At 36.2% G+C, this 21,735-nt stretch overlaps 2 protein-coding genes across 6 annotated transcripts in view; one reads left to right on the top strand and one right to left on the bottom strand.

Moving 5' to 3' along the window:
- Nucleotides 1-4,478: 4,478 nt before the first annotated feature.
- On the bottom strand, nucleotides 4,479-7,700 carry JRKL (JRK like). The gene has a single exon (XM_059413223.1). The coding sequence runs from the start codon at nucleotides 7,047-7,049 to the stop codon at nucleotides 5,475-5,477; it is 1,575 nt and encodes a 524-aa protein (XP_059269206.1). The 5' UTR covers nucleotides 7,050-7,700; the 3' UTR covers nucleotides 4,479-5,474.
- A 62-nt stretch (nucleotides 7,701-7,762) lies between these two features.
- Nucleotides 7,763-21,735, top strand: part of CCDC82 (coiled-coil domain containing 82) — a 30,567-nt gene continuing 16,594 nt past the window's right edge. The window contains exons 1-4 of one of the 5 annotated variants that reach the window (XM_059413252.1): nucleotides 7,775-7,857; nucleotides 8,152-8,338; nucleotides 12,656-13,389; nucleotides 13,853-14,057. In XM_059413252.1, coding sequence (XP_059269235.1) covers nucleotides 12,670-13,389; nucleotides 13,853-14,057 — 925 coding nt within the window. In that variant the 5' untranslated portion in view covers nucleotides 7,775-7,857; nucleotides 8,152-8,338; nucleotides 12,656-12,669. Of the gene's footprint in view, nucleotides 7,858-7,879; nucleotides 8,339-10,086; nucleotides 10,168-12,655; nucleotides 13,390-13,852; nucleotides 14,058-21,735 lie in introns of those variants that run through there. The other 4 variants (XM_059413262.1, XM_059413270.1, XM_059413234.1 and 1 more) reach the window with 4 other exon arrangements.

The raw sequence follows: 21,735 nt of genomic DNA, 5'->3' as shown, positions 1-21,735 counted from the left end.
TAATTTTTTGGTTATGAAGTAGGTAAATATTCATAGGTAGATATATATTTGAGATGAATGAATAAATGAACAAATGAATAAATGATAAAGGGTTAGTCCCCATATCATACAATAGGAGAGAGCAGCGCAGTACATTGAAAAAGGAATGCCAGAGCCTGATTGTATACGTTGTCTCAACACACTGTGAATACCTAAAGTTGCAAATCTTGACCTATTATCCCTCCCTTCAACCACAAACTCTCACTCTTTCAATTACCATACTCTCCCATTCTTCTCTTCACTTCTGATGCCTCCAATCCTTTAATCCTTCCCATTGACAATGTAAAAACTAGCATTCGTTCCCAAACTGTTGTACATTATTTTATTTATTTCTCTTAACAATCATATTATTATCCCCATTTTAGAGCTGAGACTTAGAGACTCGCCCAAGATCACCCTACTAAGATTTCTGATATCAGGATAAATGGAGATATTAGATGCTTTATTCTCATCTTATATCAATCACACACACTATAGAAAAAAATAAAATTTTAAAAGAATTATAGCCATCCTAAAAACAAGAAGATAAACTTTTGGAGAACCATATGTTCATCTCAAGTGTGTGGCATCAAATCAGTCATCAGGAAGCGGGCTTCAGAGAGATAACTACCACAGGCTGTGTAATTTGATATAGTGGTAGAAAAATTTTATAATTATTACTTTCAGAAACTCAGAAATCAAACTAAGTACCTGTGATCTTGTAGCTCTACAGCAATGGTTCTTAAGACTTGGCCCCCTGGAAGACATCTGGCAGTGACTGAAGACAAGTAAAATTGAACTGAAAATTTCAGTTACTTTTCAAGACCAACTCAACTGTTATGACTCCACTCCTACTATCAGATTACACTACTTTATGTCACTCATATCAGAATTAGTGTTTTCTTTACATTCCATCAGCATTGTAACACTTAATTTGCTCCTTTTTATACATCTCTATTATAAATCTCTTAAAGCAGATGTCTTTATCCATGTATCTCATACACTGTGTATGTCTTACACAAAGTATACAATTAATGTTTGCTGAGTACACATTTGTTGAATGTCTACTACTCTGCAAAGACTGAGCCTTGATCTCATAATCCTGTATTAAGAGACACAGGTCACACAAATCACTTCACAATATATTACAAGTCTTATAGACTCCAAAGTCTTACAGACCCTAGTTTTCCATTAGGTATCCCAGTGACCAGTACCCTTTGGGCATTCTTTCACACCCAACTTCTAATTGCATGAGGCTAATTATTGTGTGAAGTTGCCAAGTGTCTAAAATGTGGAAAACAGAGCATGTTTCTAAGGACTATAGTTGGTGTAAAGAGTATAAAAGGTAGTCTTTTAAGGAGTTTAGGGGTTGGAACATGACCAACTAAATTTTAGTTGAGTAACAAGGAAACCAAAACCAGAAATCCTATGGCTGCCTGTGGGAAGGAATGATCAGAGGCAAAGGCATGTATGTACATCAGAAAAGGTCAACTAAGAAAGAGAACAGAAATAAGAAATAGGTAATTATCTGTTTTGCTACTTTAGACCAAGGAAGATAAGTTTAATATGACATTCAATTAAAAAAACACTGTAACTCCTTCGCCCATCTAGGTAACTCTGACATCAGAATGCTTAATGGAGAGTCTACTACAGAGGGGAAGAAAAACAACAATTTTAATTTCTCTTCCAAAATAAATCCTGTTTCTTAACTGAATATATAAATTTGGACTTCTGAAAATAGTGACTGGAAGTAGACTTGGGGTCCTAAACATGCAGGCAATGGAAATGGATGAAGTCACTTAGGATAAGTAAAAAACAAGAACAAAGAAAAGCTTAAAATGTAAATGGTATATAAAATACAAGACAGCAAAGGAAAGCATAAGCAAAATAAATCATGATGGTTTCCTCACATAGTCTCTATCACATTGTGTTGGCTGTATCATACGAGTTTACAATTGAACACATGGCACTTTTTCCTCCCCAAATGTCATTTTTCTACCTTAATTTCAAGATCCTTAAGGACAAGAACCACTCTTCCTCTTCATTTTCCTAAACACACCATTCCCAGGAGTCATGCATAAAGTAAGGCCCAACCAATTTTTGATTCACTGAATTTAAACCTGGCAAAGAATTCCACTTCCCTCACCATTCCCGATGAGTCCTAATCTCTCATCACAAGTAAGTTCCTAATTTCCTGTATCAATAACTGCAGGTAACCTGCTCTCACAGAATTCTTGGCTGCTAGGAATATGGGTTTAAAGAAAATCCTAATGTACAGGTGGGTTTTCTGAGAGCTGTTCTATTGAGGCTCATCATGGGGAAACCTGGCAAGCCTGATGAGAAAACTAAGTTTGTGGCTATTTTTTTTTAAATTTTATTTACTTATTTGAGATAGAAAGAGCATTAGAGCGAGAAACAGCATGAGCAGGGGGCCTGATGTGGGGCTCAATCCCAGGACTCAGGGATCACAACCCCGAACCTAAGGCAGATGCTTAACCAACTGAGCCATCCAGGCACCCCTGTGGCTAATTTCTTAATGGAGAAATCCAAAGCCAAACACAGCCTCTGGTGGGACATTAAAGGAATAGGAATTGGGAACTAAGGATTTATGACTTTGGGGCAGACACACTACCCAAATAGCTTCTGTCATCATCCACTAACCATTTCCAACTACTGACCAAATGCATTTAACTTGGCACTGACTTTTAAACATTCTGTTAGAAAGAAGAAAAGCAGAGATTTCAGGGACCATCTATGAATGAGCAGCACATACTAGTAAACCTGGGACTATGATGGTGAAACACACATCATTATAAAATTAACCTCACCTGCAGCCCACATGTTCCTTTTTTCTTCTCTAACCAACTCTTCTTGTATTTCAACCTATCCTTCCTTCTCTTCTCCATAGCATGTTTTTTTCTTTTCTCTTGATCTATATGGAAAACCACTCATGTGGTTTTGATAGCCGGTTTTCAGTATCTTTGGTCTAGCAAGACTTTCTTGTTGGTACAATACTGTGCTAGTTCCTCAAAACTCTTTGAGATTGTCTCTTAAACTAAAGAGAAATATTAGCATGAACTATTTTCCCAATGGTGGGTTTTAAATTGTTTTCCTCACTGAGCATGGCTAACCAGAAATCAAAAGACAGAGGATCCAAGTTTTTAATGCTATTAGGTTGGGGATAAAAAGAAATCAACTACAGGGTAATGAAAGAGGAAGACTAACCTCATAAAAGCGTACAGGAAAGGGCAGCTGCTGCCACAAGTGTAGAGAGAAGTCAAGTCAGACATCGGTGACAGGCTGGGGGAAGGGGTGGCTGGTGGCAGGAAATACATTTCAAAGATTGGAAAGGTTAAGAGGTTAGCCTAGGTTGGATAATAGGAGCGTAGGTTTTGGCATCAAATATCTGGGTTTAAATTCTTACCTGTACCCAACTGATTTTCATCAATTAAAAGGAGGACATGAGCATCAGTATTTCTACCATAATTTGAGGATTATATAAGTATATTGCTTAGAACATAACATGGCATTCAGTAATTGGCAGCTTTTATATTTATACTCCTGCTTAAGGATAAAAGGGACCAAAACAGAACTGTAGCCTACCAGTACTGGCAGCTTTTAGAAAAGAGCAAATAGCTATAAATCTAAAAAAAACAAGAGCAGTCTCTCAGAGGCTAGAGAAAAAGTCACAAGATTCACACTCAGTGCCACAAAGCAGTGAACCTTTTACTAGATATGAATATTTAAAACCACACAGCTTAACAGTAATGTTAATTTTACCACTAGGTGGCAATGATACAGCTGAATTTCACTGACAAGATTAATTTTAAAAATTGAGCAAATCCAGACAGAAATTCCAAGCAGCTTTTATATATTTTCATATTAGAAAAAGGAAAAATTCTTTTATATACAATTAAATTTATAGTAGGATGTATAATTATCTGATTCAATAGATATGTTAATTTGAGGCTTTTTCCTCTGTGCACTGAGGCAATTCATGCAATAACTTTTAAACAGTTCTCATCACAGAAGTCTTTAAAAAAAATGTGGACATACATCATGAAGATAACAGAAATTAGGGAAAGCTTAAAGTCTCTTTAAAGTCTTAGAATTCTAAGAAAGGCACTATAAATATAAAATGCAAAATATTTCAGTGAAAAAGTGAAACCTTTAAAAAAATGACCAACAGCATTTTTTAAGGGCCAAAACATGAAATAATATGGAGACCGACATCACTTTTAAATCATAAATTAAATCAAAATTCACATAGGTAAAATCTTTTCAATGTGTTAAATAAACATATTAAATTTCCTAAGCAAATTTATCAAAATTCTGACTTAAGCAGATTCTAGAAGAATACCTTTTTACAAGTGTCAAAAGAGTAAATGATGAAATTCCTTAGAAACTGGCACTTTCCATAATTATTTCTGCTTTCTTCATAAAACAGGTCACAACCTATGGCTTGTTAAAAATAATAACTTTATTCTTTTCATTTTTTTCTTTTCATGTCAAATAAAAGAAGGTATGATAAACTTTTTCAAACTATAGACATTTCCAAGTACACAGTAAAAAAAAAGTAACTTTAAATTCCCAAGATTCTTCCCCACATATAAGGTAGGAGCTCATATTATCACATGTAACATTACAAAACCCATACTATAATTATGAATAAATAATTACCCAATTCATAAGACCCAATTAAAACAAGCCTATTTATTCCCCTTGTATAAATAACCTACAGTTCCTCAAATTTTCAACTCAGTTTTCTACGAATGGATAGATCAGAATCTTTTATGTATCAGCTTTCAGTTTTCTTACTAATTTAATAATCACTTCCTATATATTTATTTCCAGAAAAATCTCCCCCTCTTGCCACCTAAACAAATAAGAGAACATAAGTATGATTTCTAAGTTTTTTTTATAATTCATAGATCAGTTTCCTCATTATTGGACTTCACTTTTAATTATTGCAGATCACCCTGAAATCTAAAAGACAGATATTTCTCATTCTGTCAGTGTATACAGATACACAAAACATAACCATTTATGATGTCAATATAAGAAAAGATTACCGTGGCAGCTCTCATAAAACCAAACAACAGATTTCAGGAAAGTGCACAATCTGTTCACTGTTATCTGTAATTTTCTTTTTTTTTTTTTTTTTTTAAGAAAGTTTAGGGAATGCCACTGTAATAGAAGGGATAATTGCAGATCTACAAAAATGAATGCATGTATATAGGTAATTATACAGAATCGGCTTCCAATTATCTGCACAAATGAAAAAGAAGACAGATGATGCAAAGCACATAATCCTTGAACTACTTCAGACACATTTTTGTATCTACATTTCATAGGGCTGTTGACTGAGAATTGAGAACACAAAGAAAATTAAGCCACACTGCAGAGGTTAAGAGTTACAAACACAATTATTGAAACAATGTAACAATGAAATGCCATTATTGACTTGAGGTTGTCATCTTCTGTTTATTTCTGATGGTGGCTCGAAGTTTACGGATCACCAGTTTATCAGGCAGAATCATATCACCTTGTTGTTCTAGATAATCCAACAAATTTTCAGTCCATTGGAGAGCAGCTGCATGATTAATATGTTTCTCTGGAATCAGTTCTATTTCCTCCTCCTCATTTTCACTAGATTCATCTGTCTGGCCTTGCGCTCTTCTGATGATTTCACTGTCAGTTAACACTTCATAGCCTGGCTCAGTACTGTCCACTTCAAGCCATTTTTCGATGTTCTCAGTAGTCACATTTTCCAGTCCTTTGGTATGCTGTAAAATGGTGGCCACAGTAGCCACAGAAACATCTTCTTCATCAAAGTCCAAGCCTTCTTTCTCCTCTATGGTAGGAAGAATCTTCTTCCATGCTCTGCTAATGGTAATTGGCTTTACTAAATTCCATGCCATTGCTATTTCATAAAGTGCATCTAGTAGAGTTAGCTTCTTCCAGAACGATTTCAGGTCATTACCCTCTTCCAAGTTGTTCTGAAGAAGACCTGCACGATAATTTCTCTTCATTGTTGCTATGACTCCCTGATCTGAGGGCTGGATCAATGAAGCCACATTAGGTGGTAAATATTTAGCAAATATTTGGCCATCATCTGACCTAAGGACGTTTTCATTTGGATGTGTTGGTGAATTATCCAACAAGAGCACAGCCTTTTCCTGCAGGCCTTTAGATCTTAAGTATTCTCGAACCTGTGGCACAAAGATCTTATCGAACCACTGTCGGAAAATGGAAAGATCCATCCATGCACCTTTTTGGCTGAAATAAGAGACTGGCAGGTTTGAGGTGTCAGTTGACTTGAAGGAGCGAGGCTTCTTTGCTTTCCCCACAACACAAAGTTTCAGTTTGTGTAGACCTGTTGCATTGGCACAACACATGATAGTGACTCTTTCTTCAATTGACTTGTGCCCAGAGACAGTGCATTTACCTTTGATCCCAGAAGTCCTGGAAGGCAGGCATTTCCAAAAGAGTCCAGTTTCATCTGCGTTGTAGATCTGTTCAGGCTGTAAATTCTCTCGCTCAATAAAGTCTCGAAAGTTGTTACAAAAATCTTCCACAGCAGACTCATCTCCATTTAATCTTTCGTTTCTAATATTAATCTCTCTAATGCTGTGCCGCTGCTTAAAACGAGTTAACCAACCAGCAGAGGGGTTAAAATCACCATCCATTCCCAAAGCATAAAAGAAGAATTCTGCCCTTTTTGCACAAATCGGTCCAGATATGGGATTCCCTTTTGCCCTTTGCTGGTTGAACCATTCTAGCATCGCTTTGTCCAGTTCCTCATACATGGATGGTTTCATAGATTTCCTCTTGGCCAGAAGACTTGTGGAATCAGAACTGCTTGCATAAGTTATAATTTTTTCCTTATTTTTTCTTATATCCCGAACGGTTGTCTCTCCAATTCCATAAATCACTGCCAGTTGTTTGGAAGAACCTCCGTCTTCTAGTTTTTTTATTATATCAAGCTTATCTTTAATAGTTAACACCACTCGCTTCCGTTTCCCTGACATGCTGAGGCTCTGGGACTCAGGGCCTCACCCCACACTCGCTCTGAAGCAATCTACAAAACCCTTCCTTCTTTCACACAGCCTCGCTTTAACAGTCCTACTCACTCAGTCTTTTAGCCTTACCAGGAACCTGGGGGCCCTGACCCCGCCCCCGGATGTGCTTGGCCGGCAAGGAGACAGCAGAGGAAGATGAGAGGGGAAGAAGTTTGAGGGCACAGGCCTTTAACTCAGATGGGCAGCCGAGGAGGCCCCAAGCCACCGCGGATAATCCGGATTACAAACATTTGTTTTATTCCCCCCCGGGGCCGCGTTAAAGTCTATAACCCCATCGTGACCACCAACCTCCTCCACGTCCTGATGCAGGGTAAACGCCCGTCACTAGCCCCTGCCACACCCCAAACTTACTGCAGAGAGCGGAAGAACCAGGGAGTCGGGGACTAGCCCCCTTCCCCAAGGGAAAGGTTACGTTTGATTTCTTCCCCAGAAGCCAACCCCTTCCACCGCAAGCCACACTTCCCCGCGCTGGGCTTAGCCTGGACAATCCTCCCGGCCCCTCACAGCCCGCCGAGCCCCTCTTCCCACCTCAACTGGAACCAGGACCCGCACCGCTCCCTGACTAACGCGCGGCGACCGCTCCTCCCCCCAGCACACGCTCCCGGAAGATGCCCCCTCCCGCTGCAGGCTCCGCCCCTTGCTCCTCCCAGAGGCGGGACTTCCCCTAGTCCCCGGAAGGAGGAGGAGCGCTGCCGGTCGGCTGTGGGTACCTGGGGCGGAGGCAAAGGCGGAGGCAGAGGCGGAGGAGCTTTGAAAGGTGAGGGCGCGGGGCGGTGCGGGGGCAGCTCGGGGCGGGGACTCGCTCTCGCTCAGGCTGCTAATGGTTTATTAACAGAGCTGGGGAAGCCGCGCCTCCCGGCAGGCGGGAAAGAAAAATTCCCGCGGGCCCTCGGGGTGGGCGGGACGACACCCCTCAACGTCGTTCTCCGCTTGCCTTCTGCTGAGGCTGAGCTGCAGTGGGCGGGGTGCCAGTTTCCTGGGCGGTGGGGAAGTGGGCAGGACTGGTCGGGGGAGCTCGAGTGGTGATTTCGAGGGTTTCTGGCCTTTCCAGACCCTTATTGGTTTTCTGGGTGCGGAGCTCCTCCGAGCCCTGGGGGTTTGTGTCGTCCCTCGCACGTCATCGTCAAGCTCGGTCTAAGGGTCCGGTTTCCTAGCTACGGTGCCCCTCTTTCCCGGAGGCAGAGTAGCGGACGGGAGGACGAGCTGCGCTGGGTACCTGCGTCCCGCCAAAGAGCCAGGTTTGTTCTCAGGAAAATGACTCTGGTGTTAATTCCCGAGGGGATCCTTCCTCTGCCACTCAACCCTGCTGGATTTAGAGAATCACCTTCAGTGTTCAAGATTTTAATGAAAACTGTAGTTGTCCCGGAAGCCAAGCTGGCAGGATGCACTCTCTGCGAAATTGTGGGGCTTGGTTCGTGATTCCAAGGGGGGCACATTGGCTTTCCTCTCTTTTTATGTTACCTTCCCATATTCTGTTTCTGTCATGTTGTGCTGTCCTGTTTCCTAGCAATGGAAGAACTGGGGTGAATTTATTCATAGCAATGTGAAAAGAACTTAAACACTGTAAGTCATGTATTATGCCGGCTTGTTTTGCTGTCCCTAGTGATTTCATCAGACTGTGAGCTCCTTGGGAGCAGAGACTGTGTCGTTGATTTCTTCTAGTAACGCCCACAGCTCTGAGCATGTGCTGGCACACAGTGTGTACATTCAATAACCATTTCTTTGATCAATTAAGGTTTACTCTCCAAACTATCATATAAAAGGAAACATCAGGGAGGGGTGTTGTTTTACAAATAGGAATGCACCCCTTCAGTCAAATAATGGCTGCGCTTCCACTGCCCTTCAAACTTTAAAAATGTAAACGGTCACCTGATAGGGCAAATGATTCCTAGAATGCATCTTTTCTTTAGGATGAGTTAACCTCAAAGTCTAAACTAAAGGGTATTTCTTCTGATGAGAAATTCAAGTGGCATCATCAAAGTACCTTTTAGTTACAGAGTTCCTGTGGGTGAGAGAGCAATATGGATTCTTACCTCTAACTTACCGTATTTGGCAGACAGTATAGCTATGTATGTGCCTTCTATGTGATATCAACTATGAAGCACGAAGATGTGATAGTATTGATCGTCTTCATTTATTTAATGCTTTCTCTATGGAGTCTTTGTTTTTCTCTTTGCCTAAAGGTAAGGTATGATTAAAGAAGCCTGATTAAATTCTCACTTCAAGAAGTTGAGTGTATACTCAGCATATAAAGAAATTACATCCATTGCATGGATTTTTTTTTTTTTTTGAGTGAATTCCAAAGACCAAGAGATGGCTTGTTCATCAACCTAGCTTCACCTTCTCATTTATCTCCTCAGGTTCAGTTCACTCACCCTTTCCTTCTGTCATCATTCTTCCCTCCCCAGCTAACATAGTAAAAGTATTCACAATTTTAAAAGAGGAGTCAACCATATTTAAATTATGTTCATTTTCAATGACAGAAATTTTGATGCTATTGATAAAATAGCAGTTTTGAAATATGAAGAGAGAACTGGAAATTTGGCAGTTGGACATATGAAACTTGGTTTATTTTATTTAAACAAAATTTGCTTTTTCAAATATTCAGTACTGCAGTTCCCAAATAAAAATTTTTTTTTCTCTCACCAGAGACTGCCTTTTTTGAAATTTTTACTTTTGGTCTCAATGGGGAATCCTTAAATTTTGTGATTAGTGTCATCAATAAGATGGTAGAGGGAAGTCTCAAATTTTCATCTCTTTTGCACATTCTTTTCTTACCTATTGGATGGACAATTTCCAGAAGTGTCTGGCCCAACTCATGTGCACTGAAATTGTTACATAATTTTTTTTTAAAAGCATGTTTGTAAACTAAACTATTTTGATGATTATTTTATGAAACTAAAGTTTAGCATGAATGAAAGATAAAATATTGACTTTTTAGAGGCATGATTTTTACTACCTTGTATAAATATAATATTGGCAGCAGTCATTGTGTAGGACTGGACGGGGAATCAGGAGACCTGGTTTCTAATCCCTGCTCTGTCACTAACAAGCTGTGTGATCTTCGGTAAGTTATTTAAACTCTATGTCGTTGGCTTTGATACTTATAAATGAAGGTAAAGAGTATCCTCCTTCTAGGATCATTGTCAGGATTTAAAAACAGATAGGAAAATGTAGTGAAAAATTCTGTACATACAGGATTTTTAATAGCTTAACCATGTGCAGTGATTGGTATTTTTATAGTGTTACATTCTTACTCATTCTACCATTGTTACAGGAGTCACCTATTGATATAAATAACTGTGTTTTGACATGGTATAGCTATGTGAGATAGTGATCTAGTGTACATGAATTTGAGTACTAATAAAATCATCTTTCATTTAATGTTCCTAATGTTCACACTTGCCTTAGTGTATCTACTGAAGTCATATTTGTCATTTGTTTTCATAAATGTTTTTTCACTATTTCTCCCAATTCAGACAGACTCATTAGGAAGAAATTACAGTATAAGGCACATGCACAGTTTGTGCAAATTTAACTGCGCTCAAAAAGTACTTGTACTATATGGCTTCACAATATAAACTGCCTAGTTTATCTGGTGCTTAATTTAAAACAAAACAAAACAAAACAAAAAATAACAGTAATCTATTTAAAACCTGAAGAAGAAATTGGGTGGACCTCCTGTGAAGCAGTATGATTCATAAAGAACTTACTTTAAAGAGTAATACAGAGATTTTTTTAAAGGTAACTTTGACCACAATTCTCATCTTTGCTGATTTTAATATAAGCCTTCTGTAATATGCAACCCAAGTGTAATTTCAAGTAACAGAATACTTTGTTGACTAGGATTTGTTAGATTGCTATTATAGTGCTCAGTAGATCTCCTAGCAATTACTGTCATAAGGTCACACTTCAGCCAACAGTATAAAGAAAATTTCTTGTATATAATCTTAGCAACCATTATTCTATCATTGTAGAAACTGTCATATTGCTTTTAAACATAACAGAATTTGTACAATTAAATGAAGGGTGTATTTCCCACTCCCACCTACCCAAAAAAGGAATTATCTTGGAAAGCTATAAACTTGATTCAGTGATACTGCCATTGCTCAAAAAAATTTGGCATTTTATTTTTGTATTACCTTCACAGTTATAGCCCATTTAAAAAATATCTGTAATGGTAATTAATATTCATCTTTTGAAATTAGATTTCATTTTTAGAAGCTGCTAACAGTTCCTAAACTAAGACAAGTCAATAATATAAGTATTTAAGCCACTCTTTGGGATAAAAAAAAATGGAGTGGAGTTATTTTCATATTTTTATGTATTTTTTAATACTATGTTTTATAGAAAATGTCCAAGAATATTCTGTGCCATGGTGCAAATATCAGAATAATTAGCCTCATAAGGTGATTTCTTTGAAGGAGATAGCACTCAATAGAATATATAAGTTCTTATACATATATTATGAGGTCAGTCTCATTACATTATGATCATATGTCTGTATTCCTTAGCAACTACAAAAGACATGTTACTGTTCTTCTGGTTATCTTACTTGTCTCTAATTGTTCCTTGTTATATACCTGTGATAATTTTAATGGAGGTCGGCCTTTTCTGAATCAGAAACTTAGCAGTATTTGTTTTCCTTCCCAATATCATACTCCACTTCACCATGAAACTTTTTTTCACCCAATTTTGGATTGTTAATAAGTTTTCTGTTGGATTTTATCTTTTACTTTGAGTGGTTTGAAGCCATTGCCATTTTTACTAAGATATATAGAAGCTGCAGTTTTACTGAATAGGTGATCTCTTAATTTTGCAGTGCTATCTTTTGTCAGCTATTACTTTATAACTTTCTTCATATAAATTGATCCTTTGTGTTACAATTCATATCATTTCTCCATTCAGGATACTTTGCCTAAGGATGAATGATTATGGTAATCCCACCTTATTTTTCTATACTTATCTCTTTTTCCAGCATAAAGCCTTTCTTCACACTTTTTTGGTCACACTTAATTACTTAACATACCATGTTCTCTCTCAGTGCAACAGCTTGACCTTACCATTTTTACCTGCCTGAAATCCTTTTGTCTGTCGTTGTTTTGTTGAAATAGAGCCAGCCCTTTAGAATTCTATCAGATCATATCTGTTCAATCAAATCTTCAGTGAAGCAGTTGCTATACTGTTCTTCCTGCATCTTTATAATTTTATTGCAGTTATTTTTATCTCTTATTTTGTACTGTTTTTCTTAAGATATGCTTATGTGTTCTACCCATGGATAATAATCTGGAGAACAACAGGACCATTATTTTTCTATTTATTTCTTTCAGCACAAAATATAGCATAATTCAGAATAAGTTCATGCAATTGTTTCGTAAATGTTCAGTGAATTATTTGTTGAATAACTATTCTGCCATCTTCACTCAGATATTTTATGTGATTTTTTAACTTTATGAACCATTTTATAACACCAAATAAATATAGTTTGTACCATAAATACATTCTTTTTGAAATCTGGTTATCATTACTATATTCCTAATAACTTTATTTTGTAGAAGCTTAAGTGAAAATGGTACATGTTAGAAGACACGAAACAAGGAAAAATTCTAAAACTCAAGAGCGTGAGCAGAAATCTCGGGTTGATTGGAGGCGGACTAAAAGAAGTAGCATCTCACAGTTATTTGATAGTGACGAAGAGCTTGACAGTGATGAAGAGTTTGACAGCGACAAAGAGCTTGACAGTGATGAAGAGCTTGACAGTGATGAAGATCATGATGGTAACAATGGGTTTGATAGTAATAAAAAGCTGGAAAATGAAAGAGAACTTAGATTAATTAATGTTGAAAGTGATGGTAGTAATTGTGAGCATCTCGTGAACACTGGCAACAGTTCAACATATGAAGAAGAAAAGAACAAAAACAAACATAGAAATACTGACTTACTAGATCATGAAAAGCATTCAAATCAAGAGGAGGAGGATCTCAACACTCACCCCGGACAAATACTAGAAGAGGACTTAGACGAAGAACATATCAAACGAGGGAAGAGAAAAAGGATCTCCTCTGTTATGTATGACAGTGATGAGAGTGATGATAGTGATATCCTAGTTAGAAAAATAGGTGTTAAGCGTCCACGTAGAGTGGTTGAAGATGAATGTTCTTCAGTCGAGATGGAGCAAAAAAAGCCTGAAAAAACTTTAGCTGCAAAAAAGAGAGAACAACTCCAGAAACTGAAAGAACTCTCAAAACAAAGATCTCGTCAGAGACGCAATAGTAGTAGAGATTTTGAGGTGTGTTATATTTTATTGGTTTTGTTACTGTTCTTAAATTTTTCCTTGAAGTATTTAATTTTTATAAAAAAGTGTTGAGTCTGTTCTATTTCTCAATTCTTGAATTTAATTTTTCAATCAAGTATCCTTCAACATGTTTTCACTGTTGTGTCTAATATATTGTTTTACCATGAGCCTCAGTTTATCACTCTTTTAAAATTGAAAGACTGTCTAATATGGTCTTTCTCTTTTTAACTTATAATCTTAATATCCACTTTAAACATTTTATATCATTTACCAAGGTATATCATCTTCCTAATCCAAAAAGTTCAACATTTAATACAAGACTTTCTTTTAATCTTACCATATGAAGTTAATTTCCATGGATCATTGTTTTGATTTCAGATTTAATCTTTTAATTTCATATCCATATGTATAATTTAAAGGTACAAATTTACTGAAGGATATGTTTTAATTTAATTAGGACTCTGAAAAGGAATCCTGCCCAAGCAGTGATGAAAATGATGATGAGGAGGAGGAAGATGATTATGAATATGATGAAGATGGAGATGATTATATTATTGATGACTTTGTAGTTCAAGATGAGGAGGGTGATGAAGAGAGTAAAAGCCAGCGAGGAGAAAAATTGACTACATCACAACTGAAATTAGTAAAACAGAATTCTCTTTGTAAGTCAATATCAAGAAAATGTTTTACGACTTGCTCTAATCATGAAATTATATCAAATATCAAATCAGCCTTTTACTATCATGTTCTAAGTCACTGATTAGAAACTATGTTTTTATTTTTAGGTAATTTTGTCACTCTTGAGAATAGTCTATTCTAGTATTCTAGTTAGTTTCAGGAACCCTTTATACTCAAAAGTTATTGAGGACCCCAAAGAGCTTTTGTTTTTATTGGTTATATCTAAGAACATTTATCACTGTAGAAATACAAAACAGAGAAATTTAAAATACATTTATTAACTAAGACTTAAACTAACATTAATAAGCTTGTTACATGTTAACAAAAGTAACATTTTTATTAAAACATAAGAATGGCATTGTTTTACATTTTTAAATAGTTGTATTTAATATATAGCTTAATAGAAGGCAGCTAGGTTCTGATACCTGCTTTTGCATTCAGTGTATTTTGATGTTGTACTTGAAGTAAATGAGAACAGTTTTACTTTACACAGATAGGTAGCTGGAAAAGGGAAAAAGATTTTAAAAGTATCTTCAAAATAATGTGGGTATTCTTTTTGTCGCTACACCACAATTCAAGTGATTGTCTCTGAAAGTTAGTTGCAGTATGGAATCGGAAACCATACAAATGAGTTTTTAGTACTTACTTACATTGCATTCCATTAATTTGTCTTGCAGTTTGAATGGATCTTTTACCTATATATGACTTTGTAACGTCATGCTTTAGTCATTTGGAAAATACTGGTTCACTGGGTTATGTAGATCTTCTAAATGTTGACACATTTCTTTATATAATATTTTCAAAATCACATTTGTTGATTTTACCCCCAATCTAAAAAAAAATTTTTTTTAGGTATGGGGAAACTGTCAAGCTCACAGTAGTAGCAGAAACAAGTTTTCTAAAATTCTGATTTCTACTTAAAAATCTGTTTTTTTAATCTTTTTTTTTATCTGCTTTTCATTTTTTTTTTAATCTTTGGCAAGAGATACTGTGAGTTCTTGAAATCACAGGTTTCCTTTGCTCTTTTTTGAGAAAATTGACAAATACATGCATATCCATTGTTTGTCAGTCTTTCTTTTTCTTTTTATCTTCCTTCCTTCCTTCCTCCCTCCCTCTTTCTGTTTTTCTTGCTTGCTTGCTTGCTTTTTTCTTTCTCTTTACATAAGTAGGTAAACTCTGCACCCAATGTGGCACTTGAACTCACAACTCTGAGATCATGAGTCACATGCTTGTGTGCCTGAGTGGCACAGTTGGTTAAGTATCCTGAGTCTTGGTTTCTCAGCTCAGTTAGTGATCTCAGGGTCCTGAGATTGAGCTCTACATTGGGGCCTGCCCTCAGCACAGAGTCCACTTCAGATTCTCTTTCCCTCCTGTTCCTGCTCTCTCTCTCTCTTTTTCTCTCTAAAATAAATAATTTAAAAAAAAAAAAAAGTTGCATGCTCTACCAACTGAGCCAGCCAGGTGCCCCTGTCAGTTGTTCTTTCAAGTAAACGTGGTGTCTTGTGATAAATGAGGCTTTGTCAGCTCCCAACTCAGTATTTACTCAAAGTATGATTGGTCATACTATGATGCAACCTAGGTACTTAATGCATATTTCTCATTTCATCTCATTGAATACTAAAAGGATGTATGTTCAGGATTTAATAAAATTATTATTTTTTACTACTTCATCAAGGACATTCTTAGTGAAAGTAGCTTTTTACTGAATATATAACAATGATGACTACAGTGATTACTAGTGGTTCGGTGCCACTGCCATGATTCATGTTATCCAGCTGCCTTACCTATAGTTACTTTTTATACCAACATTGGAAATGTCAACATGGTAAGAACAGCATGATTATCACAGTGTTACTATTTTGACCTCATAGATCCCCTTGAATGAACTTGGGGACTTATAGGTGTCTACAGACCACAGTTTGAGACCCTGACATTTTGGGATATCTTAAAATATGTATTATTTTTCTAATCCCTATAATTGTGTACAAATTCAAAGATTGTTTTTATGATGTTTTACAGCTCTGGTAGAAATAGGCTATTAAGTGAATACATTGTTTTAATTTTTTTCTTCAAGAATGGATTCTTTCCAGTTTTTTAAATGACCGTATTTACTAAAATTATGTGTAACATGGTTCAATGTCAATCTCATGATTTATAATAAAATAGTAGATTAAGGTATGAATTAAATTTCAAGAAATTTATCAGTTATAGAGATGCCATTGATAAGCATCTATATTTCAAAAGTCAGTGACTACTTTCCTTATTTCATTTGTTTGCCTGACACCTAGACACAGAAATTTTAGGGAAACTCAATTAGGACATATCCCATCATTCTGGTTATAATATCTAGAATGTGATAGAACATTTTCTCAGTAATACCTACTCATGCCTATTCCTGCTAATTAATGAAAATTAAAGTTCATTACTTCTCTATCCTACATCTCTATGCTTACTTTTGTTTTTTTTAAGGGACAATTTTAGTTTTACTAAAGAGTAGAAAGTACAGAGATTCCTACATAACCCCTCTCACACACAGTTTCCTTATAATTAACATTTTGCATTAGTTTGGTACATATGGTAAAACTGATGAGCCAATATTGATAAAGTATTAGCTACTGTTCATATTTTATCTCGGGGCTCACTGTGTTGTACATTCTGTGGGTTTTGACAAATATATAATGTTCCATCATTACAATATCATACAGAATAGTTTCACTGTCCTCAGATCCTCCTGTGCTCTACCTATTCATTTCACCCTCCCCTGAACTCCAGGGCAACCACTTATCTTTTTAATGTCTCCACAGTTTACCCTTATAGAATGTTTTATAGCTGGAATTACACAGCATGTAGCATTTTCAGACTAAACTTTTTCGCTTATACCATGCATTTAAGTTTCTACCATGTCTAAATGTGGCATGATAGATTATTTCTTTTTATCACTGAAAAAAAATTTCATTGTATGGATGTACCACAATTTGTTTATTCATTCACCTGCTGAAGGACATGTTGGGTGCTTCCAAATTTTGGCAATTATGAATAAAGCTGCTATAAATACTTGTATGCAGATTTTCTGTGGATACAAGTTTTCAACTCATTTGGGTAAATACCAAGGAACTCTGTGCTTAATTCTACTTTTGAGCGTCTCTGCCTGAGAGAGAGAAGAATCTTTTCTTATGCAATACATTTTACCTTGTGTGTTTGTAATTACAACTAATTCTGCCCTTATCCTTACAAGTTGTCTTTTCTCAACTTGTAACCATATTCATGCCTTTACTCCCTTGAGTTATATGTTTCATTAACCACTATTCAAAATTGTATCCTTTGTTCCAGCTTCCCATTACCTCTACAAAGCATTGTTGGGCTCTTGCACCCATCAATCCAGTGAAATTTTTCTCACTAAAGTTAGTGATTACTTCCTAGTTGCCAAAATGCTTTCCAGTTCTTATTAATGTGGTATTGTTAATGTGCTTTGCCACAAGCAATTGATCACTCTCCCTTTTAGAAGGTTCTCTTTTTAGCTTCTATGGTACCATCTTGTCTTCCCCTTTATAATACTGCTTTCCTTTTTTTCCACTTGCCATGTAAATATTAATATTTCTAAAGGTCATCTTCAAACTCCCTTGCTTGTGTTTCAGGCAGTCTTCTCTTCCCCATAACTTTAGCCCAGTGCATGGACAAAAATTGCCAAACTTTTATTTCCAGCACAGGTTTTCTCCAAAGCCTAAGTCATAATTTTTCATCTTATTGAACATTTTCATCAGGGTATCTTTCAGACACCTCAGACTCATTATGTGTAAAACTAAATTATTGAGCATTAACATAAAGGAGCTTTGGGGTGGTGTAGAACTATTGTTTTTTTGTTTGTTTGTTTCTTTGGTTTGTTTTTGTTGTTGTTGTTGTTGTCATGATGGTTACAGAACTTATGCATTAGCCCTAGAATTGTACACTAAAAAGAGTGAAATTTATGGTATGTGGAAAAAAAACTCAATAAAAAGGACCAAATAAATGGGCATTCCACTTCCAAAAAATAATCTCAATGGTTAATCCACTTCACTTCTTTTTGCATTTTTCACACCATTTAAAGTTGATAATAATATATTGGGTAATGTATAGGAACTCATTGTTGGATGGATGGATGGGTGATTAAGTTAAATGTATTGGCTAAAGGCTCTTGGATCTATACTTCAAGACAGAGAAATGTTAGATGTGATCAGACTTCTTAAAACATCAGAGGAAAACAACCCCATACATTTTAGAGTGATACTGTATGACTTGTTTTTAATACTTATCAATATTTGTGCCATTTATGAATATAATAAATATAATTAAGTATAGGCAGTTTCCAGTTCATCAGGGATTATGTTCTAAAAGTCACTGAGGGTAATTCTTATACTTTAAAAATATATTTTCTCATTAAATTAATAACCTATGTGATGAATAGTAAACATTACACTATTGCTGGGTTAGGCTATAATTAGGCTAATATTCCCAGATTCATTCTCTTCCCAATCTCTATAAGAACACTGACAACATATGATCACAATTTGGGAGAAACATTTCTAATTCCAAATTCACTTCTCATGTGAGAATCAATGAGTGGCCAATTCAATTTTACCTTTTTGAAGAGAACAGTTCTACTAATAGGAAGACATTTTATCACTTACTCATCTGCCATTTGGCTCTGAGAGATGTATCTGTAACACCTCAGAATAGCTTCCTCTTCCACTATACCTTTGAAGAAGTTGAAGACAATCATGGTCTTTTTTCTTTCTCATAAATCCCTATATTTCTCTAAATTTATTTTGAGACTGTAGCTCCCTGAAAAGATATGATAAAAAGTAGAGGGATAGACTAGCAGTGGTCCACTGTATTCTAGACCTATAATGTTCACATGCTAATAATATTATATACAGATAGATAGGAATAACCTCCAGATTTGTGGATACTGAAGATTATATTGTTTTTTCCAGTACTCTATCATATGTTCAAAGTGAAAGAGAAGGAAATATAGACAGAAGAGTACATCTAAGTCTACTAGTGCCTTACTAGATAAATACTTGCTAGCATGCTGGAAATTAGACTAAAAGCAAACATGAACTTAGTCTCCACCTAGCAGTTAAAGAGAATAATTCTATCAACATAACACAGAGTGTGCCTAACAGTCTTGCAACCATTTACATTCAATATTAAATTCTAGAAATTTCCCCTTTTTGTAGGATGAATAAAAAGTGCCAATGAAATCATATTGTAGCACAAGGGAAAGGTAAGGTAACATTGCCCTGAAGACTTAGGAAGAAAATGCCTGTGAAAACTGTTTCATTAAAGGAAACAGAAGAAAATTGTATAAAGCATTTGCTTTACAATCTATGAAAAGGAAATAGGAAGTTGTAAGGAGAGAACAACTTGAGGGGAAATAGAGCTACCTAAGATAAGGATAAGTTGCTAGAAAAATTAAAAATACAAAGTCAGGGGCGCCTGGGTGGCTCAGTGGGTTAACCCTCTGCCTTCGGCTCAGGTCATGATCTCAGGGTCCTGGGATCGAGCCCCGCCTTGGGCTCTCTGCTCAGCAAGGAGCCTGCTTTCCTTCCTCTCTCTCTGCCTGCTGTGATCTCCGTCTGTCAAATAAAATTTAAAAAAAATATATATAAAGTCAGAAATGAAATCTATACTGAAAGATACAAACAATAAAATTAACAGTACAGAAAATCTCATCAGTGATACATAGGTTAAACCCAAGAAGTACTTCAAACATAGAGAAAATAAAAACAGTTCCAAAGGAGAAGATAATACATAAAGGAATAGAAATGATCCTATTTCACAAATTTCAGGGGAGAAAATACAGAACAAATGAAAATCTAAAGGAAGAAAGTTCTATAGCTTTAGTGGGAAATGTAAAAGAAGATTTGAATGTACTAAGAGACATAGCATGTTTTTGGAACATGGGAAAACGTGAATTCAGAGGTGTGATAGAAGAAAATATTGTTGAGTTGCTGGACACATGTATTTATGCAAGCTAAGGAGGCTTATATCCTAGTAAGTGAATGAAAATAGATTTGCAAATAGACATGAAGGAAATGCTTTCCTAATTACAAGAATGAAGAAAAAGTTATCTAGACATCTTTTTTAGAATTATAAAAATGGTTTAATACAGGGGTGCCTGGCTGGCTGGCTCAGTCAGTTAGGCGGTCAACTCTTAATTTTGGCTCGGGTCATGATCTCAGGGTTTTGAGATTAAGCCCTGTGTCAGCCTCACACTCAGCATGGAGTCAGCCTGAGATTCTCTCTCTCTCTCTCCCTCTGTCCTTCCCCCGCCATTCACACTTATTCTATATATCTCAAATAAAATCTTTTTTAAAAATGGTTTATTATTTCCATTAATATGTCAAAAGATTAAAAAATCATGTCATAATTTTAATAGATATGATTAAATCTATTTCTATTTCTATCAAAAAGCATTTGATAAAATTCAATGCCCATATTTAGTTTAAAAACAAAAATAACAAGTCTTAAAAGATCGGTAATAGGAGTATTTGTCCTTTAAAAAACAAAGAATATTTAAAACAATACATACTGCTAATGAAGCACTAGAGATACAGGGATGCCTGGGGTAGCTCAGCCAGTTGAGTGTCTGACTCTTGGTTTCAACTCAGGTCATGTTCTCAGGGGTCGTGGGATCAAGCCCCATGTGAAGGCCTGTGTTGGTCTCTGCACTGAGCAAGGAGTCAGCTTGAAGATGCCTTGCCTCTGCCCCTCCCCCACTTGTGAACACACTCTCTCCCCCTCACTTTTTTTCTTTCTCTAAAATAAAATAAATTTATTTTTAAAAAGAACAAGACAGGGGCACCTGGGTGGCTCAGTGGGTTAAGCCTCTGCCTTCGGCTCAGGTCATGATCTCAGGGTCCTGGGATCAAGCCCTGCATTGGGTGCTCTGCTCAGCGGGAAGGCCCCCCCCCCCCGCCTGCCTCTCTGCCTACTTGTGATCTCTCTGTCTGTCAAATAAATAAATAAAATCTTTAAAAAAAAAAAAGAACAAGACAAAAATTTTCTACTTTTTTCTAGATGTTTCGAAGAATATAATTAAAAAAGTAAAAACTATTAACTATTGAAAAGGAAAATGCATTATTTGAACATAATACAATTCTCTCTATATATATTATATAGCTTATGTGTATGTATATACACACACACACAACCTATAAGTTTCTGACTCATTTAACCAGGGATACAAAGTTAAGAGAAAGCATATGAATAGATTGAGAACAGAAGTTGAGGCATCATACATTAACATAGTTTTCTTAGTTTTTTTTTTCCTGTTAAGAGTAGAGAAAGAACCCAATTTCTTGCTCTGTCTCTGCTTTCTTATACTACCTTCATACCTGCATTTCAAAAGAAAGTATACCAACACTCTATGTGTTTCTAAGAAAATATTTACATTCTCTTGGTTCTTGAAATAAACTTAGCACTAGCAAGACCACATCCTTCTCAGGGTTGGGGGAGAAAGCAGAGTCACTGCCCAGGAATTCTCAAACAGTGCCCCCCTCTATCCAGCTCTGTGATGTGCTAGGAAGTTCATTTTCTGCACATAGGTAAGAGAATCTGACTATTGGGAATTTGCAAAAGATCTCAGAAAGATGACCAGATTCACAATGACTATGTAAAATA

Source organism: Mustela nigripes, chromosome 1 (assembly GCF_022355385.1).
Source record: "Mustela nigripes isolate SB6536 chromosome 1, MUSNIG.SB6536, whole genome shotgun sequence".
NCBI lineage: Eukaryota > Metazoa > Chordata > Mammalia > Carnivora > Mustelidae > Mustela > Mustela nigripes.
Note: the sequence above shows the minus strand (reverse complement) of the source record. Positions and strands in the feature narration are given on the sequence as shown.

Excerpts from the sequence above, each read along its gene's own strand:
- JRKL (XM_059413223.1), bottom strand. The coding sequence starts at position 7,049 with ATGTCAGGGAAACGGAAGCGAGTGGTGTTAACTATTAAAGATAAGCTT.